This window comes from Emys orbicularis, chromosome 1 (assembly GCF_028017835.1).
Source record: "Emys orbicularis isolate rEmyOrb1 chromosome 1, rEmyOrb1.hap1, whole genome shotgun sequence".
Taxonomy (NCBI): Eukaryota; Metazoa; Chordata; order Testudines; family Emydidae; genus Emys; species Emys orbicularis.
In genome coordinates this window covers 310,367,065-310,385,470 of record NC_088683.1, presented here as the reverse complement: position 1 = coordinate 310,385,470, position 18,406 = coordinate 310,367,065, and the positions used below count along the sequence as shown (strand labels likewise).

The 18,406-nt window shown below is 41.0% G+C and overlaps 1 protein-coding gene across 1 annotated transcript in view; it reads left to right on the top strand.

Annotated features, from left to right (window-relative positions):
• The window catches only part of RCBTB2 (RCC1 and BTB domain containing protein 2), a 77,538-nt gene that overhangs the window by 23,097 nt on the left and 36,035 nt on the right, over positions 1 to 18,406 (top strand). The window contains exons 3-6 of the mRNA XM_065412317.1: positions 9,120 to 9,278; positions 9,512 to 9,662; positions 10,464 to 10,630; positions 11,471 to 11,629. Of these exons, the coding sequence (XP_065268389.1) occupies positions 9,120 to 9,278; positions 9,512 to 9,662; positions 10,464 to 10,630; positions 11,471 to 11,629 (636 nt within the window). The remainder of the gene's footprint in view (positions 1 to 9,119; positions 9,279 to 9,511; positions 9,663 to 10,463; positions 10,631 to 11,470; positions 11,630 to 18,406) is intronic.

Below are 18,406 nucleotides of genomic sequence, written 5' to 3'. Positions count from 1 at the left end.
GGCAAGCTGTCCCATGAATGCCAGCAGCAATCTTGAATTATTTGTTTCCATGGTAGACAACAGGGCAGGCATCTCTGAATCATTCTCTGTTTCGCATCTCATGAACTACTGCTGGACCAGCGCGTTGTGTTCATAACACTCATTACCAGACTGGTCAGCAGCTCAGGATCCATGCTGTCAGGCACACAGCTTACAAGGGTAGTTGAAAAATGGTGCGAAATGAAGTAGGAAGCCGATGGAATGGTGGGATGGAAAAAACTGCATGGATAAAATTTTTCCTTATTGTCTTCAAAAACATGGACTATATCCTGTGTTCCTTGCACATCCAAAGTTCCTTTTGATTTCAGTGAGGAAATTTTTGTGGGCAATAATCAGGCCCCATAATCGCAAAGTTTATTGTCTTTGTTTTAGGTCAGTGTAACTTTGGAGAAACAAGCTGTACTCTATTTGATGCAAAATTTTATGAAAACTTTGAATTCTACAATCTTTAGTGATAAATAGTCACTGATAACATACAAATCAGAGGGAATTTTCTGTGGGTTTCTTTGTCACCATCACCAACAGGAAGTGCAAACAATTCTGCTTGAACAGAGGGTTGAGCCTCCATTCACTTGAGATGCCTTCTTTGTTCCATTAATTAAGGGTCTTTTGTATGCATTTCCTCCAACATATTTCGTTCTCAAATTGGTAAACAAGATCAAGCAAGATAAAGCCAAGACCACATTAGTGGTTCCAACATGGCCCAGACAGGTCTGAAACCCTTACTTGATTCACTTTGCTGTCTCTCCACTGTTGACTCTTCCATCCATTCCCCACATGCTCTCTCAGATCTCCGGTCAGACTCTCCATTCCAGTCTGGGAGTTCTTCATGTCAAGGCTTGGCTGCTCAATCCTTCTCAGGAATAGACTCTTCCTGTTGTCCAGAGGTACCACAGGTGTTATTAAATAACAGGAAAATGTCTACCCAAAGTACTTACCTTCAGAATGGAAGAGATTTCAACACTGGTGTGTCCGACAACAATTTTCACCCATTAATTCTTCCCTCTCTGCTAATCTTGACTATCTGTTGGAATGATAAAAGTCAGGATTATCTGTGAGTTCCATCAGGGTTCACTGGTGGCCTTTCGTTCTTCTGTTGAGGGATTCTCAGTGTATGCTCATCCAAGGGACTGAGAAACCTTTTTTCTTACGTTATGTAGGCCAGTCCTGTATAGGATCTAAACTTCATAATTAATTGTCTTATGAAACCCCCTCTGAGCCAAGGGCCACTTGTTCTCTTCTTCACCTATCCATGAAAATGACCTTTTTGGTGACCATCTCTTCCCCCTAGAAGAGTTGGGGGCTTTAATGGCAGATACAGGCAGTCCTCGACTTTATGACCTTCGAGTTATGACGAATGGCACTTATGATGTTTATAAATTGTCATCATGTTTTGATTTTACAGTGTCGGTTTCAACTTTACAATGCTCGATGTGACATTGTTCCTATGGGAAATTCGAGTTACGACGTTTTCGACTTAAGACGCGATATTCAGGAACCAATTGTGTCGTAAGTCCGAGGATTGCCTGTACTCCTTTTACTCTATTCTTCAAGGACAAAGTTTGACTACGACTACATCCTAAGTTCCTTTCTAACGTGACTTCTGAATTTCACATCCACCAAGTCATTCATCTCCCAAATTATTTTCCCGAACCCACACCAGTTTAAGGAAGATCCTCCCTTCAACACTTTGGACAATAGGAGGGTTTTATCTGGACAGAATCAAACCATGTGGAAAGTCTCCCTATTTGTTTTGATTTTGAACAGATCCAAGAGGTCCACAGTCTCCACCAGAGTCTCTGGAGGTGGCTCTCAGAATGTATCCTCATATTTAACCTCCTCCTAGGGTGTTAGCTCATTCTACGAGATCTCTGTCTACATCTGTGGTGTTACTTAAACAGGTTCCTGCTGAGATTAGCAAGGCTACGACCTGGACTTCTATACATACCTTTTCCAAACATCATGTGGTGGTTCATTTTTCTAGATCAGATGCTGTTGTGAGCAGTGCAGTTTTGTCTTCAGTATTAGACTCAGCTCTGAAGTTCCCCCCCTCCTGATGAGAATACTGCTCTGAAGTCACCTGAAGTGGAGCACCCATAAAGGAACACTAATTGAAGGAGGAGAGACTACTCGTCTTGTGCAGTAATTGGAGTTCTTTGAGTTGTGTGTTCCTATGGGTGCTCTACTACCTGCCGTCCTTCTCTGCTTCGGAGTTTCCTTTGCAGGACTTTGCGGTAGAGAAGAAACTAAGGCCGGTTCATCTGTGCAGCCCTGTATATCCTCACTATGGGACACACGGATGTGTAGGACAAATGCAGGGGCCAAATGGGCACTGCTATCAAAAATCTCCCATGAACGGTGCATGGGGCACATGTGCACCTGAAGTGGAGCACCCATAAGGACACACATCTGAAATAACTCCAGTTTACTGTACAAGGTGACTAACCTCTCCTACCTGAATACTTGAGAAGGACCATTACACACTATCAGAAAAACACATAATGTTAAAAGAGTGGATTATCTTAAATGGAGTTATTAGATTGATTGTCAGGCCAGGGGTTCATACAACCTTTCAGACTTTTTGGAGAAAATTAGATGGGGAGTATAGAAGGTAAGGAGATAAAAAATTGAAAATAAGGGAGCCACAAATATCATCTCAGTCCCTTACTGGGTCGAACATATCTGTTAATTCCTAAGACAGACTTCTAATTAATTCATGGGTGTTAGTAAGTTGTATTAAAGCATCTTTATTTTTATATTTTACAAGGATTTTAATATAACAATATTTTTATTGAGCAATTTTGTTAATGCTTTTTTTTCATTGTTTCCTATAATGTATGATTTTTAGTTTTGTAAGTAATGTTAAAGAAATGCTGTAATTTTCATTACTTTTTATATAAGGGTATCTATGAGTGCCTCTAGACTAGGGATGTTACTGAAGAGAAAACCACACCATTACTTGTTCTGACCCATCAGCTGGGCAGATAGGAGAGAACTGAAATACAGACTCTAAATCTTTAAGAAACCAGTGTCTGTTTTCGAGAAAGCCAGGAAATGTATGCAGAAGGAGATAAACCTTGGCTGTCCTTTAGAATTTCAGGCTACATCACATCAGCAAATGCAGCTTGGAGAACAGTCGGTGACATTGTGAAAAGCAGTCACTTTAAGAGTCTGTGATATTTAAAAAACAAAAACAAAACTAAACTAAAAAACTGCACATCAACCAAATATTGACATTGAAATATTACCATTCTGACCTAATTGGACAAACATTTCATTGGTTTTGTGTCCATAAACAAATGTTAAACAGTACCAAACAAGGAATGCAGAGAACTGAAGGCATTTGGCCAATGTGTTTATTTATAGAGGCATTCAATATTATTTTGACTTACTGTTCAGTGAATGTCTTTAGGTAAGGTGCATTGAAAAATAAATAAGTCTTTTAATCAGTTCTTCTTTGAGTAGATGCATACATGTATTCCAAGTAGGTGTGTGCGTGTGCCAGAGGTGGAGACTTTTGCCTAGCGGTACCCATAGAGGGGCAGTGCTTTTGCCTCATGCCCGTAGTCTCTCCCCTGGCTAGATGAGGTGTCGCTGTCCCGAGTCCCCTCAGTTCCTTCTCACTGCCTGTCGGCTGTAGTTTTGTAAGTAATGTTAAAGAAATGCTGTAATTTTCATTACTTTTTATATAAGGGTATCTTTGAGTGCCTCTAGACTAGGGATGTTACTGAAGAGAGCTCTCTGTGGTTGTTGTGTCACAATCTTGCAATTTATCTTCTAAGCCTAGTATTATTGAACATAGTTAATAGTCAGTAGTGTTAGAGTAAAAGTTATAGACTATAGCATAGTGGTAATGGTAGTTCTCCCCTGGGATGCAAGCATTGCACTTTGTGTGAATTAGTGATTCCCAACAGTGACCTCACATGCAGTGCTTGCTCTGCCTTAGCAAAGCCAAGTTTAAAGAGTGCTGTTCGATCTGTGGGTCATTCAAAAAGAGGACTCAGGTGACACAGGACTTTTGCCTGAAGCAGCACCTGATTGAACAGGCCATGAAGCCTGGCCCAGTACTGAGGACTTCCTTAGGCTGCGGATTGCCCTCAGGCTTGGCAAGTGCTGCTGCTTCCTGTTCTGGGGCATGGGCTTTTCTGAAGAAGTGCAGGAGTTGTTCTCCGCCGTCAGCACCAAAGAAGAGGTCGCATATGATGGATTGTGAGTGCTCCAACTCCCGAGGTGACTCTTCTGGTGCCGGCTCTGGTGCATGGGATGGCATGGGTGCCTCTGACCCTCCCTAGGTAGAGGGTAGAGAGGGCAGATACCCTGTACTGTCAACTCTGGTTCCGGCCTCTGAATGTCCATTGAGTCTGGTGCCAATGGGAAAAATGCCGGTAGCGACAGTGTCAGTAAATTTGGCGTAACAGGCTATGGTGGACTTCCTCTGCCTTTCAGTCCCAAAATTTGATTGAGGTTCAGACACTATTTCAGTAGGAAAGTCTTGGTGGAGAGTTGTTTGTGTTTGCAAGTTTAAACAACAAATTTGTTATGAGGTCATTGGCTTGTGCTAAATGGCAGGATTTTATCCTTATTCAGAAGACTTTTTTTATACTTACACGTGGAAATCTAAATGATAAATAAATTCATATAGATTATATAATTAGTGATCTGAAGCAGTGTTGAAACAGATACATCTAAAACCACAAAGGAGGAAGATAACGAAGCCTTTGTTATTTCAGATGCCTGAAAATAAATTTGGATATTTTTCAAGCGCAAGAGTGTTCTTGGGTAGACTTTTAAAGGAGTTTTTCTTTTTTCATCAGTAGATTTGGTAACGTAATGGGGATTATGAATTTTAAAAAGTTTTTAATATCTTGTAGTATATGATTAGGGAGTTATATGAAGAACAGGTTTGAAATGCTTGTTTTAAAATGAATATTTAGTAATAATTGTGTGTGTTTTAAAATATCTATTATTAAATCCTTTCCCTTTCCTACCTCCTCTTAATAAAGGACTGACTGCTATTTTAATCTCTCTGATGGACTAATTTGTATGAAGTACATATTACTTTAAAACATTTTGTTTGACTATTTTAGAATTGTTGGCTTAAAATGAAATCTATTTAAATTCTCTCCTTTAAAAACTAATACATAAAAATAAGAAACAAGAGGTGAAATCCTCACTCTTTTTTGCCATTTACTTTAGTGGGGCTAGGCTATTACTTAAGGTTTCATTGTTTGCCACAGATTGTAACTAACATCCAGATTAGACTAAACTGAAAAAGTAGGTCTTTACAAATATTGCAGAGATGTCATAGCTAAGAATTTGAAATAAATAAATAGTTTGTTTTCATCAGGGTTGATTTGATTTAAATCAAATTGATTTAAATCATGATTCAAATTGATTTAAATCACTAGTCAGGAAGACTCGATTTAATCATGGATTTTTACATTAAAGTGCATTCTTGTTGGTTGTTATAACCTTAATATTCTTCACAACTCAGAGATAGATGTAGGTTTCATTTTTAGAAGGTACACACTGTACATTTTTAAAGTGATTTATTTTGAAAACTTTTCAGATTAGTTTTACACTATATCAGAAAATGAATGATTGTTTGGTTATTTCATTTACCAAAGGTAATTGAAGCAGATAGTTTACCTCCCAATGACTTCATAAATATCTCCAATTCAATAGGTTAATCATTAATATTTGGAGGATTTTCTTGCCATGCTGTATTAGGAGGAGAACATCACCAGACAGGCATTTAAATTGTTTTATTTAACTAAAACAACATTGTTATGTATTCTGGATTTTTTTCTTCAACAGCAAACGTATAATATTTTAACAAAACAAGCATATGAAATTTTTTGAATTTAGTTAAACAGTCTATTTTTTTTAAATCAGGTTTGTTTTTGTTAAAAACAATTTTAACTAAAATAGTCGAATGAAATATTAAAAAAAAAAATTAAATCAACTGTGTCAGCCAGGTCAACACGAGAAACTTAAAATATTGGCTTCTGCAGCTAACTCAGTCGTCTTCACCTTCATTTTCCTGTTTGTTCATAATCTGGAAAAGAAAAACAAGCTTTTCTGCTTTTTCAGGTCCCAAATGATTTCTCAATTTGGAATGAATTAGTCCAAAGGAAGAAAATATTCTTTTTACACTGGCAGAAGAGGCTACTGCTGTTAAAAGTGAGATTATCACTTCAACGGTCTATGAATCCAAGTGCTTAAGTGATTTCCACCAGTTCACTGGTGTGACTTTCTTTAAAACATCATCAGCAAACATACATTTCTTGAATGGTTCTCATTCCTAAACTGGGTCTCTTTTACGGCCTGTTGCCATTATAGGTTTGCCCTTGTAGTGAGAGAATGGTATGGTAGATCTCAAATCAATGAAGGCTACACTCAGAAAGACCTGAAGACTTCTGGAATATGCTGCTCAAACAGTTTCACTTTTGTCCCTCCCTTCTCACATTTATCTCCAGACTTCTTCTCCTTGTCCAGATCTATTCCACCCCCAACAATCTTCTATTCATTGAACTTTTTGAAACTTTGCACTTTCAGAGAGAGGTAAGGGATTTACTCTGTGTACACAAATTTACAGAGGGACAATAGGGTTGAGGTCTGTTATTATTTCTCACCTCTATACATTATTTATTTATTTTAAAAATGGTTTGCTGTTAACAAGCATGTTATCTCTGGAGACACAAATCCACAGTTTGAGAGCTGCAAAACTAAGCATTTCTGATGGTATCTTCTAGATCAGAGGTGGGGAAACTACGGCTCGCGGGCCACATCCGGCCCGTGGGACCCTCCTGCCCGGCCCCTGAGCTCCTGACCCAGGAGGCTACCCCAGGCCCCTCCCCTGCTGTTCCCCCTCCTCTACAGCCTCAGCTAACTCCATCGCCCAATGCTCTGGGCGGCGGGGCTGCGAGCTTCTGGGGCAGTGCAGCTGCAGAGCCCGGCCTGACCCGGTGCTCTGTGCTGCGCGGTGGCGATGGCGTGGCTTGCTCCCGCCAGGCGGCATGGCTGAAGGGGGCAGGGAGCGCGGGGGTTGGATAGAGGGCAGGGGAGTTTGGGGTAGTGGTCAGGGGGTGGGGTGTGGATAGGGGTCGGGGCGGTCAGAGGGCAGGGAACAGGGGGGTTGAATGGAGGCAGGGATCCGGGGGGGGGGCAGTCAGGAATGAGAGGAGGGGTTGGATGGGGGGGGCAGTCAGGGGCAGGGGTTCCCGGGCCAGTCAGGGGACAGGGAGAAGGGATGGTTGGATGGGGCAGGGATTCCGGGGGGGCAGTCAGGAATGAGAGGGGGGTTGGATAGGCCGGTGGGGGGCAGGCAGAGGTTCTGGGGGCGGTCAGGGTGCAGGGGGTGTGTGGATGGGGCAGTCGTCCTGGGGGGGGCAGTCAGAGAAAGGGGGGGTTGGATGGGGCAGGAGTCCCAGGGAGGGGCAAATGGGGGGGTCCCTTCATACAATTTCCAAAACCTGATGTGGCCCTCAGGCCAAAAAGTTTGCCCGCCCCTGTTCTAGACTGAGCACTGAGTCCCATTGGGTAGATAGAAAGATTATCCTAAATAATCTGTACAGAAGCCCCGGGAAGCCCATAAAATTGGGTCCCTAATCCATGAACTATTGGAACTCATTTACAAAACTTCTCTTAAACATAACATGAATATATTGTCTCATACTACAGAATTATAATTTATAATCCCTATTCCATGATGAGATATCTTTGAGCTATAATGTATCTTAATTAAAACTATCTTGAGATAGGTTTTTTTCCTCAAAAAGCATTTTATGAAAAAAATCCGATTTAAATAAAAAAAATCTGATTTTTTTTATTTTATTTTTTTAAATAATTGATTTTTATCCACCCTGGTTTTCATTTAGAGATCTATTGGGGGGCTGGTTCATCCTCCATCACAGGATAGGGCAGTCCAAAAGACTAACTTCTGTCCTTGTTGCAGTGGCCTGTAGGGGCCATTGCACTGGTATAGAATTGCCAGGGTGTAGGCTCACGCAGTCACTCCCCCATCCATGCAAAATACTCCCAGAGCCTCAGCAGGTGATACAGTCTCCTATGTGTGTGTGGGGGGGTGTAAAGTTGGCTCTCTGGCTCCTGCACAGGGCCTACTGTGCACATGTATTCCCCGTGGAGAGGGGCAGGGGAAACCCTTTATGGGTCCTATGCACTAGCTGGAACAAAGGGGCCACAAGCCATGGGTGAATTCTCCTATTCAGTAGCATATACTGCATATAGTTTCACTTTAATGGAGTTTTTCAAGCGCTTATGATCATTATTTAGACCTTCATTTAGCAAGGCACTTAAGCATGTGCTTAGCTTTCATGACGAATAGCTGCATTGACTACAGTTGGGCTATTGTCATGCCTCTATCTAGACATATTCTTAAGTGTCTTACTGAATAGTGGCTGCTAACAAACATTGTTCTTAGTGCTGTACAGACATTGGAAAGAAAGCTAGATCCTGCAAACTCTTACTAACAGGTGTAGTCCCACTGAAGTAAGACTTAGGCTCCAAAGCCCATTGAAATCAATGAATGTCTTTCCATTGACTTCAGTGGGTTTTGGATCAGAATCTAAATGTTGGTGGAATAAGGGCCTAAATTAGGCATAGGTAATACAGTTCAACCATGCATAACATATTGAAAGGGAAAACCATTAATTATGTTCATCATAGTCCAAGAAACAGAACATTGAACTTAAGCTGCACAAACTACGTCCATAAAAATAACTTCTTGTTCCCTCTTGGAAGCAAGGGAATTTAATTTCGGAAATATAAATTTTGGAAAACTAGAGACAGAACTGATTGTCTCAGTATGTCTACACATTATTTGGTGCTTTTCTCTATGTTTTCTTTTGTTCTTTATCATGGTGTGTATGGATTCTTTTTTAATCACTGTCCGTCCAGAACCTACTTTTGAAATAAGACGTTGTTTTGTGCTTGGGCAAGAAAGTAATACCCTTTCTTATCTACTGTTTAATTTTTCTTTAGATTTGGCCCTTTCATTGTACAAGGTTGAACATTTTCCTTTTTTCTAAATATCTGATATCACTTTTTAATCTCAGCAGGTGATACATGCTACTTTCTTATCAGCCCTGAAGATGTTGGATGTTGGGAAATGGCCAATTTTTGCTCTCTGCTCTCAAGAAGAACTGAAGTTAATTCGTCAAGCCTGTGTATTTGGCAGTGCTGGTAATGAAGTGTTGTATGCAACTGAAAATGATGAGGTAATTATCAGAGAAAGTGTATATTAATGGAATATTATTTGGTAAGTATTTGATTCATTATTAATTCAGGATAGATTAGCAGTGAAGCCAGAATTATGATAATAGACCCTGGAGAAGTATCATACATTAATTATTGAATAAAGAAAGTTTAGGATGGATTATTTTAATTTAAATGGTAAATGTTACAGTAGTAATAAAGAACTTGCTACATTAACAATAATATTTTATAACAGGTGTTTGTGCTTGGCACCAACTGCAGTGGCTGTTTGGGAACAGGCGACATTCAGAGCACTATTGAACCACAGAGATTAGATACTTTATGTGGCAAAAAGATAGCCTGTCTGAGCTATGGAAGTGGTCCCCATGTTGTTGTTACTACTGCAGGTAATGTGTGGTGAGAATATTGTATTTTTAAAATGCGTGCCTTCTCCAGTTGGCCTGATTATTTGTGAGAGACCTGAGTTGTGAGAGTGAAATGGACAATCCTGTTTCTTAGACTGATATAGTATTAGTGAAAATGCAAAGGTATAGATTCTGTGGAAGGATTAATAATTATTCTCTAGTTCATATCAAAATAGATATCTGATGAAGTGGTACATCAAACATTTGTTTAACCTTTCTGATAGGATGCTATGGCTCCTAAAATACTTCAAAATATACTTTTCAAGGATACAAAGTGGAGATGGCATATTTCAAGAATACTACTACTAATAATAATTAATATATTATTAATTATTATTATTTATTAATAAATAATGACAGTGTCATCTGAGGAACTCAAAGTACTTTACAAAGAATGGAAAGTATCATTATTCTGGTTTTGATGAGAAAACCAAGGCACAGAGACAAATTACTTGACCAGGGCCAGAAGTGGCAGAGCTAGGAATAGAATTCAGGTCTCATCTGACTCCCATTCCTATGTCCTCTCGTCTGGACCACACTATCTCCTATCACTTTTTTTTAATGTGTTTCTCTTGGTATTCCCCTTTTAGACATTTATTGAACACTGGGGGAATAATAGCATTCTTGTGTACAAGGGACTAATAGCCTAAGGGGCATATAAATACTTAGGTAGGAAGTGTGCACCATTGTTGAACTTGACTTTTTCATTTTCTGTCATCTTGTGATGCATCGTCATTAGATAAGTAGATGTTTTAAAGTTGATTTTTCACACTTTTATTATAGAAGGAGAAGTGTACACATGGGGCCATAATGCTTATAGTCAACTGGGCAATGGTACAACAAATCATGGTTTAGTTCCCTGTCAAGTCTCTACTAACTTGGTAAACAAGAAAGTAATTGAAGTCGCCTGTGGCTCCCACCATTCCATGGTGTTAACATCTGATGGAGAGGTGAGAATAGTTAGCATAAATCTGCATAAACTGCGTTTTCCTTTGTATGGAATTTATATAGTATGCTGGAAACAGAAAAACATACAATACCTAGCACAATGGGACCTGGCCTGGCTGTCCTCTAGGTGCTGCCGTGATATAAATATTTAATAATAATTGGAAGATCTGAGGTCTATCAATGTTTGTCCACCTACAATTGCAGGAAGTTGCTTATGGGATAGCTGATCCTAATGAAAGAACAGCACTTGGTATTGCAAAGGCTGGCTAAAAATATCTGTGACCTCTCCCATTATGCCCTGCTGTGAAAAATTTGTTCACACCATTAAATTTGGCAGTAAATTAAACTCTGTGCATATGTGGAAGGATCACCATAGTTAAATATGTAAACCCATTGAGGTACAAAGTATTGTTCTGTTACACTCTGAGATATTGTTGGTGTCCAATTACTTGTCCTATTTTGTTTTCTTTCAGTAACTCTGTAGACAAAGAATCACAAGTATACTTATTTTGTTTTCTTCCAGTAACTCTGTAGACAAAGAATCACAAGTATACCCCACAGGATGCATAATCTTCGATAGTAGGGAAGGATTTCTTCTTGTTTTTTTAACTAGTCGAGCATTAGAAATTAGAGTTGAAAGGAGTGACAGATTTCTGGAAGAAAATAAAAAAGGAAACAAACATTTCTGTGTCTTTCCTAGATGCACAGAAAATAATTGCTGTAGTCCTGTAATCCACATATGTTTAGAATGTATTTTTTTAATATGTGCAGTTTATATAACTTGGATATTTGATTAAAGTAATATGTTACAGTCTTATCTGTTAATGACTCTTTTATAACAGGTGTATGCATGGGGTTATAATAATTCAGGACAGGTTGGATCTGGTTCAACAGCTAATCAGCCAATTCCTCGAAGAGTTACCAGCTGCCTACAAAATAAGATAGCTGTTAATATAGCTTGTGGACAGATGTGCTCAATGGCTGTTGTAGAAAATGGGGAGGTAAGAATGTTCTTAAAGTTAAAGTATTTTTTCTGACTGAATTTTATTTTATTCAGCATTATTGGCTACAAATTGTTGATCGTATCTACCTTTGCAAGCACTATCACAGTTAAAACTGCTGAGAAAAGTAATATTAATCTGTAACTTCCAAAATCTGGTAATCTGTACTGTTATAAGAAAGTTTTCATCAGAAATTGTCCCACTTGTTCCCACTGTCCCCACCACATATATAAACATATCATCTGAGAGATACTTTACCCAAATTAGCTAAATTTACCCCTTTCCGAACAAATCTCTGCAGTAAACGGAAAAGAATTCATTTAAAATTAATTAATTACATTCTTTTAAGAATAAATATTTGAACCCAACATTAATTTTTGAGATTCTAATCCAATGGTTCCCTAACTTTTTTAACTAAGGTGACCCACCATCTGTATTTTGTCTTTTTTTGCAATCTACCATTATATATGTGTATATATATAATGCACCCTCCGCCTGCACCGCAACCCTAAAACTGGTGTGCAGGAGAAGCCGCAGGGAATATGGGAGTTGGAAAGTAAGCCTGCAATGGTGGCTCCTGTCCCACAGGGCTGGGCATGACTCCTCACTCCCGAAACATGGGGTCTCAGCGCTACTCAGGTTTGGTCTGGCCACCTATCCATCATGACAGAGGGGTGGCTTGGCCTAATTTGAGTGAGTGACACTGCAAACCGTGTGCTAGGGTGCAACCCTTGGAGCTGTTTAAAGAAACTGATAGACTTAGTGCCTGGACAGGTTTATTTCCTGGAGGCATTTCTGCTGTTACCTTTCATAATTTCCCATTTCAACTATTCAGATAATAAACATTCTGCTAGTAAGTCAGCATACACCAGTCAGAAATCCATACAGAGTCATCTGATAACCATCCAGCATATTTTCTATCTTAAGAACCTGTGCGGCTGAGCTTTCATATGGCTCTTCTTTCCCGTTACTCCCTGTTGCTTGTACACTTGAGACCTAGTGCTCCCACTTATACCATTCAGTTACTAGAGAGTGTGTATAGTGTCCCTTTGTCATTCAAGTGGTTGGTTGCTTCCTCACCTGGAGGTGTTACAAGAAGCAATTCTTTGGGCCATAGGGAGAAATATTTCACGACTGGATCCTTGTGAAGCAACTCTCAACCATGTGCTGCTTTTAACAGCAGAAGAATCAGGCGAGGGAGAGTTTTTCAAACCTCTGCCATTGCCAGATTCTTTTCTCTGCCCCACCTCCCCATAGGTTTTCCCCCCACCTGCCCGGGGACTTCAACAGCCTAACCTCTGCTTCTCTGGAGGAAGGGGGAAGAGCATTGTTCCCCTCACCCTACGGGGGTGGCCTAATGTTCCCCACAGGCTGAGTCAAGGTGAACAAAATTCCTTCTCCCACTTTGCTCAGGGTCTATTACATTTTTACAGACCATCAGGCAGTCAATGATTGCAGGAAAAAGTCTCCCCTCCTTCCTGGCAACAGTTACCTTTGTCATCTCCCAAACAGATGTCTTACACCCTACTTGGGCATTTCCCATCCTAGGGTGGATGTCATAGTTTTTGCAGTACACCACAGCTGCCGCAGTGTCCCTACTTTTGGATGGAAATACTGCATTCACCATGCTCTGTACTTCCCCTGAGTGCCTGGTAATAGTAGGCAGAGAGCTTATTTCCCTGATCTAGGTTTTAGGACCTAGAGAATTCCACTTCAAGTCAGTAGGTCTTATCAATCCTGCTGCTCAGGTATTTGTTTGCCTACACTGAGAAAGTAACTTGATTCCTCTTGGATGCGGATCGCGGAGATCCATCCCTGTCAGCTATCCCATTAGCATTTTGGCTAACACAATCTCTTGTGTTACTCCTCATTCTTTTTGCTGATACAGACTAACACCGCTACCACTCTAAAACAATCTCTTGCCACTCTGGGACTAACAGAGGAGACCTGATTTTTCTTTTCTGCTTTGAAGCCACAATATCATTCCCCAAAAGCAAAGAATATGGAATATGTTACAATATACCTGCAACCAGCATCCCAGACTCTTCCTGGGTCTGTACAGAAATCTGCATGTAGAGTGAAGGCTTTTATACCAGGAACTTGAACCCACATTACACATCCTGGCAGCGTTTCATGTGTTTCACAACATGGGGCTTAACTGTCATCTTAGTTCTAAGAACGAGGAGTACGTGTCGCACCTTAGAGACTAACAAATTTATTTGAGCATAAGCTTTCGTGGGCTAAGACTAACACGGCTACCACTCTGAAACCTATCACTATCTTAGTTCTAGTATCTCTCCATCTAGTGAATGTCTCCCCATTGATTACCATCTTCCACTCCCACTGGCTATGCCGTGGATCTGCACCCAGGAGGGTGCAGCATGACTTGTAGGCAAAGGATTGGGGTGTAAATGGTTCAGTGTTAGCCTGTCTGCTGATGGCCTATAATGTTATGTGATTCCCTCCCTCCCTCTCTCAGTCACACAGATAATTCTGTGAGGTTGATGTTCAGCTGACATTTCTAGCACTGTATGTGGGACTCAGTGAGCAACCTGGGCAATTCCAAATAAAGTGACTCTGCTGGCCATATATGGCACACCGCTTTTCCCCATCGGTTTCCCTCCCCACTGGGTTTGGGTCTCAGTTTAGGCCCAGTCCCTGGACTCTGATCCCATTCCATGCCTGTTAGGTTTTCTATCAAACTGAGGATGATTATCCACATAATGGTCTGCCATTTTCACAGCTATAGTAATATCTCTAGGATTTTTGTTTGATTTCAGTTCAGGGTGGCGGAGTTTATAGAACTGTTTTATATCCATTAATTCGTAGGACTCATCGACCATTTTGACCCTCAACCAGTTCCCCATTTCCTTACAGAACTCCTAATTAGAGTTGAAACCTCAGCATAGGTCATAGAATCATAGAATATCAGGGTTGGAAGGGATCTCAGGAGGTCATCTAGTCCAACCCCCTGCTCAAAGCAGGACCAATTCCCAACTAAATCATCCCAGCCAGGGCTTTGTCAAGCCGGGCCTTAAAAACCTCCAAGGAAGGAGACTCCACCACCTCCCTAGGTAACGCATTCCAGTGCTTCACCACCCTTCTAGTGAAATAGTGTTTCCTAATATCCAACCTAGACCTCCCCCACTGCAACTTGAGACCATTGCTCCTTGTTCTGTCATCTGCCACCATTTTGAGAACAGCCGAGTTCCATCCTCTTTGGAACCCCCCTTCAGGTAGTTGAAGGCTGATATCAAATCCCCCCTTATTCTTCTCTTCTGGAGACTAAACAATCCCAGTTCCCTCAGCCTCTCCTCATAAGTCATGCGCTCCAGACCCCTAATCATTTTTGTTGCCCTCCGCTGGACTCTTTCCAATTTTTCCACATCCTTCTTGTAGTGTGGGTCATATCCCTTTCTTTTCTGAATTTCCTGAAACCTTCTCCTATGCATACGAAGAGTCAGTTTAAACTTTGTCACAAAAGCTTGTTTACAATTATTTTAATCTTTGTAATCCTCCCTTTCCATAAAGGTGAAAATGTCCAAGACCTTTGTCCCAGACAGTACTAGAGTCAGCTACTGTACCATGTCCTCCTTCCCCACCTTATTCAGTTCACACCCCATTTCGAAAGCAATAAGAAATATATCCATGTCATCCCCCTCCCTAAAGTGAGGAAGGATGAAAGGATGTGGACAAATTGGAGAGTCCAGCAGAGGGCAGTGAAAATTATCTGGGGGTTGGGGCACATGACTTACGAGGAGAAGCTCAGGGAACTGGGCTTGTATAGTTTGCAGAAGAGAAGAGTGAGGGGGGATTTGATAGCAGCCTTCATCTACCTGAAGGGGGGTTCCAAAGAGGATGGAGCTCAGCTGTTCTCAGTGGTGGCAGATGATGGAACAAAGAGCAATGGTCTCAAGTTGCAGTGTGGGAGGGCTAGGTTAGATATTAGGAAACACTATTTCACTAGGAGGGTGGAAGCACTGGAATGGGTTACCTAGGGAGGTGGTGGAATCTCCATCCTTAGAGGTTTTTAAGGCTCGGCTTGACAAAGCCCTGGCTGGGGTGATTTAGTTGGTGTGGGTCCTGCTTTGAGCAGGGGGTTGGACTAGATGACTCCTGAGGTCTCTTCCAATCCTAATCTTCTATGATTCTATGGTTCTGAGTAATTTGGAGTCTATGCCACCCACTAGGAGAGGTACAGGAGGTATGGCTTTACCTACTGGATTAAGGATTTGAAGGCACAGTTTCTCCATCTCGAGCTGATATTAATGTTCCTTGTCTTTCTGTTTCTCCTCATACTAGCACTACTTCTGCTTTTCTTCTCTCTCATATTGATGTTGGCACTTCTCATACTGGCACTGGTTCTCTTTCTCTTCTTTTACTTATGCTGCTGCTCCCAGTCTGAAAGCTGTTGGATTTCCAGATACACTCTGTCCCTCTTCAGCTGCAGCCTCTCCTGCTCTAGTTGTTGAGCTATCTACAACTCCTGTTGCAGGGGTGTACTTTGCCTTCATAGTACATAGCTGCTGCCACTCTCAGTCTCTTCCCTGTTTCTCTCTAGGGGTAGATTCCCAGATTTTTCTCACCTGCTGGAAGTTCCCTGCAGACCTAACCCATTATTCTGCTTCTGGTCATTAGAATTCAGCAAATTAACTAGCTGTGTTCTAGTCTGATCCTCAGTGTTGAGTTGCCTTCCCCTGAATAGCCCAGACAGCTGATTTTTCTTCAGCTGTTTATAATTCATCTTGTCATCTCTCTTTTTGCTGTTCCTTTCCCAAAAAGACTATTGAGTCTTTTCTCTATGCTTTCCCCACTTCAGGTACTTGCTTCACTGATGTTGGCACTTATGCAGATCACACTCTTACAGATCCCTGCACATTCTGCCACCATATATGCCACAGTCCAGGGCAACTGCACCTGTGTTCTCCCTCTGTGGTCCAGCAAGGGCACCCATTCTGTGCTTCCAGCTGCCCAGCCATTGCCTCTTGGACAAAGACAAATCTCTTGCCTTCTGACTGGGGTATTTCCAGGCTGAATAGTTCCCTGTGATATCCCCAGCAAAAGGCAGGCTGCCTAAGCAGGCTTCTTTTGCCTTCTCTTCGGAGATGGTTAACAGTGTGATTACCTGAGGGGTTAATCTACCACACAGTGCTTTCTAAGCAAGCACATTTTATTCCTAAAAGTAAAAGCAATATAATGAAAACATATTAAAAACAATAAAAGAAGCTACTTGCATGGTAATAAGCTTATCAGAGATCACCCCAACTCCAAGAAGGGCTCTGGCAGGTGAGCAGTCCTTCCAACCCATCCAGGAGTTTTCCTGTGGCTTTCAGTTCATAACACCTTCTGCTCAGAACAAGAACACTGTCTTATGGGGCCTCAGTAGGCCAAAGTGCTTCCAATTCTTCCCTAAGGATTGGGGCCGTCTGTGGACCGGCGGTCCTATCCATTTGCTTTATCAGAAAGAAGGCCATGAGTCAGTTAACCAGTAGGCGTTGTATTCAAAAATCCTTTCTTTGTCTATTGGTCCCTGAAGAATCCAGTTTTAACTGGTGTGACCGGAGTCCCAGGGGAGCCAGCTGAGGTTACTCAGGGTGAACTGCAAAGAATGGGGCAGACAATCCCCAAAGCTGGTGGATATTCCAATACTTAGATTTACCAAGCCAGCACAAAACAGCTTCTATAATACCTCATTGGTTACCCAGAAGCCAGCAACACAGTTTCCATAAAGCAACCCAGCCTTAGGTCTCCACCCAGACACCCAAGTCAAATATGATGAGGATTACTGAAAATCTTATTCATAATATAAAAAAGTTCTACCAATTCCAAAGGATTGGACACATTACCTCCCTGGTTAATGAATATTCCAGATCTTACCCAAATACACACTTACAGACAATTCTTAATAACTAAACTAAAATTTATTAAAAAAGAAAAGAGAGAGTATTGGTTAAAAGATCAGTATACATACAGACATAAGTACAATTCTTGAGATTCAGATTCATAGCGGAGATGGTGAGCTTTGTAGTTGCAAAGAGTTCTTTCAGAATTAGTTCATAGGTTATAGTCCAATGTTTATATTCAGGGTGATTCCAGGTTAGGACTGGAGATCTCAATCTTGGGTTTAAGTTTCCCCTGCATGAAGCATCAAGCAGATCTGAGATAAAAAGGATCAGGACCCAAGGGTCTTTTTATACATTTTTCTAGCAGCCCCTTGACCATACAGTCCAGGGTGAACAATAGGCTTTTGATGTAACCTTCTGTTTCCCAAACCTCACCGGTAATTAACTGCATGGATTAACATAAAATAATTCATCCATTAAGCAGTTTATCACAAACTTTAAAGAGACATATAGACAATGACATTATTTCACCCAAGATTCATTTAAATATTAATATTCCCTTTTGATATCTGAATCAACAGCTCTAGTGACAGACAGGAACTGTCTGTTTACATGGCTATCATTTAACAAGATATGAGTACACACATACAATTAGTATCACCTCTAATTTCTAACAATATAGGTTTGCATTTCAAAATTCTAGCCTGTCTACCATGGAACGGCCCTAATTACCATTCGCATACTCTTCTAACGTGACATTAAAGGTTGACTTTGGGTTATTGAGCCTGCAAGCTGCTTAACCCTTTCTGGCCATGTGTCACACTTTGTATAAGATTCGCTGCCGTTATATAACAGTGGTAGCAACAATGGTTTGCATGGTCATACTTTAATCAGATAACCTCACAACTGGTTTATGCAAACATCTCCGGCAGGG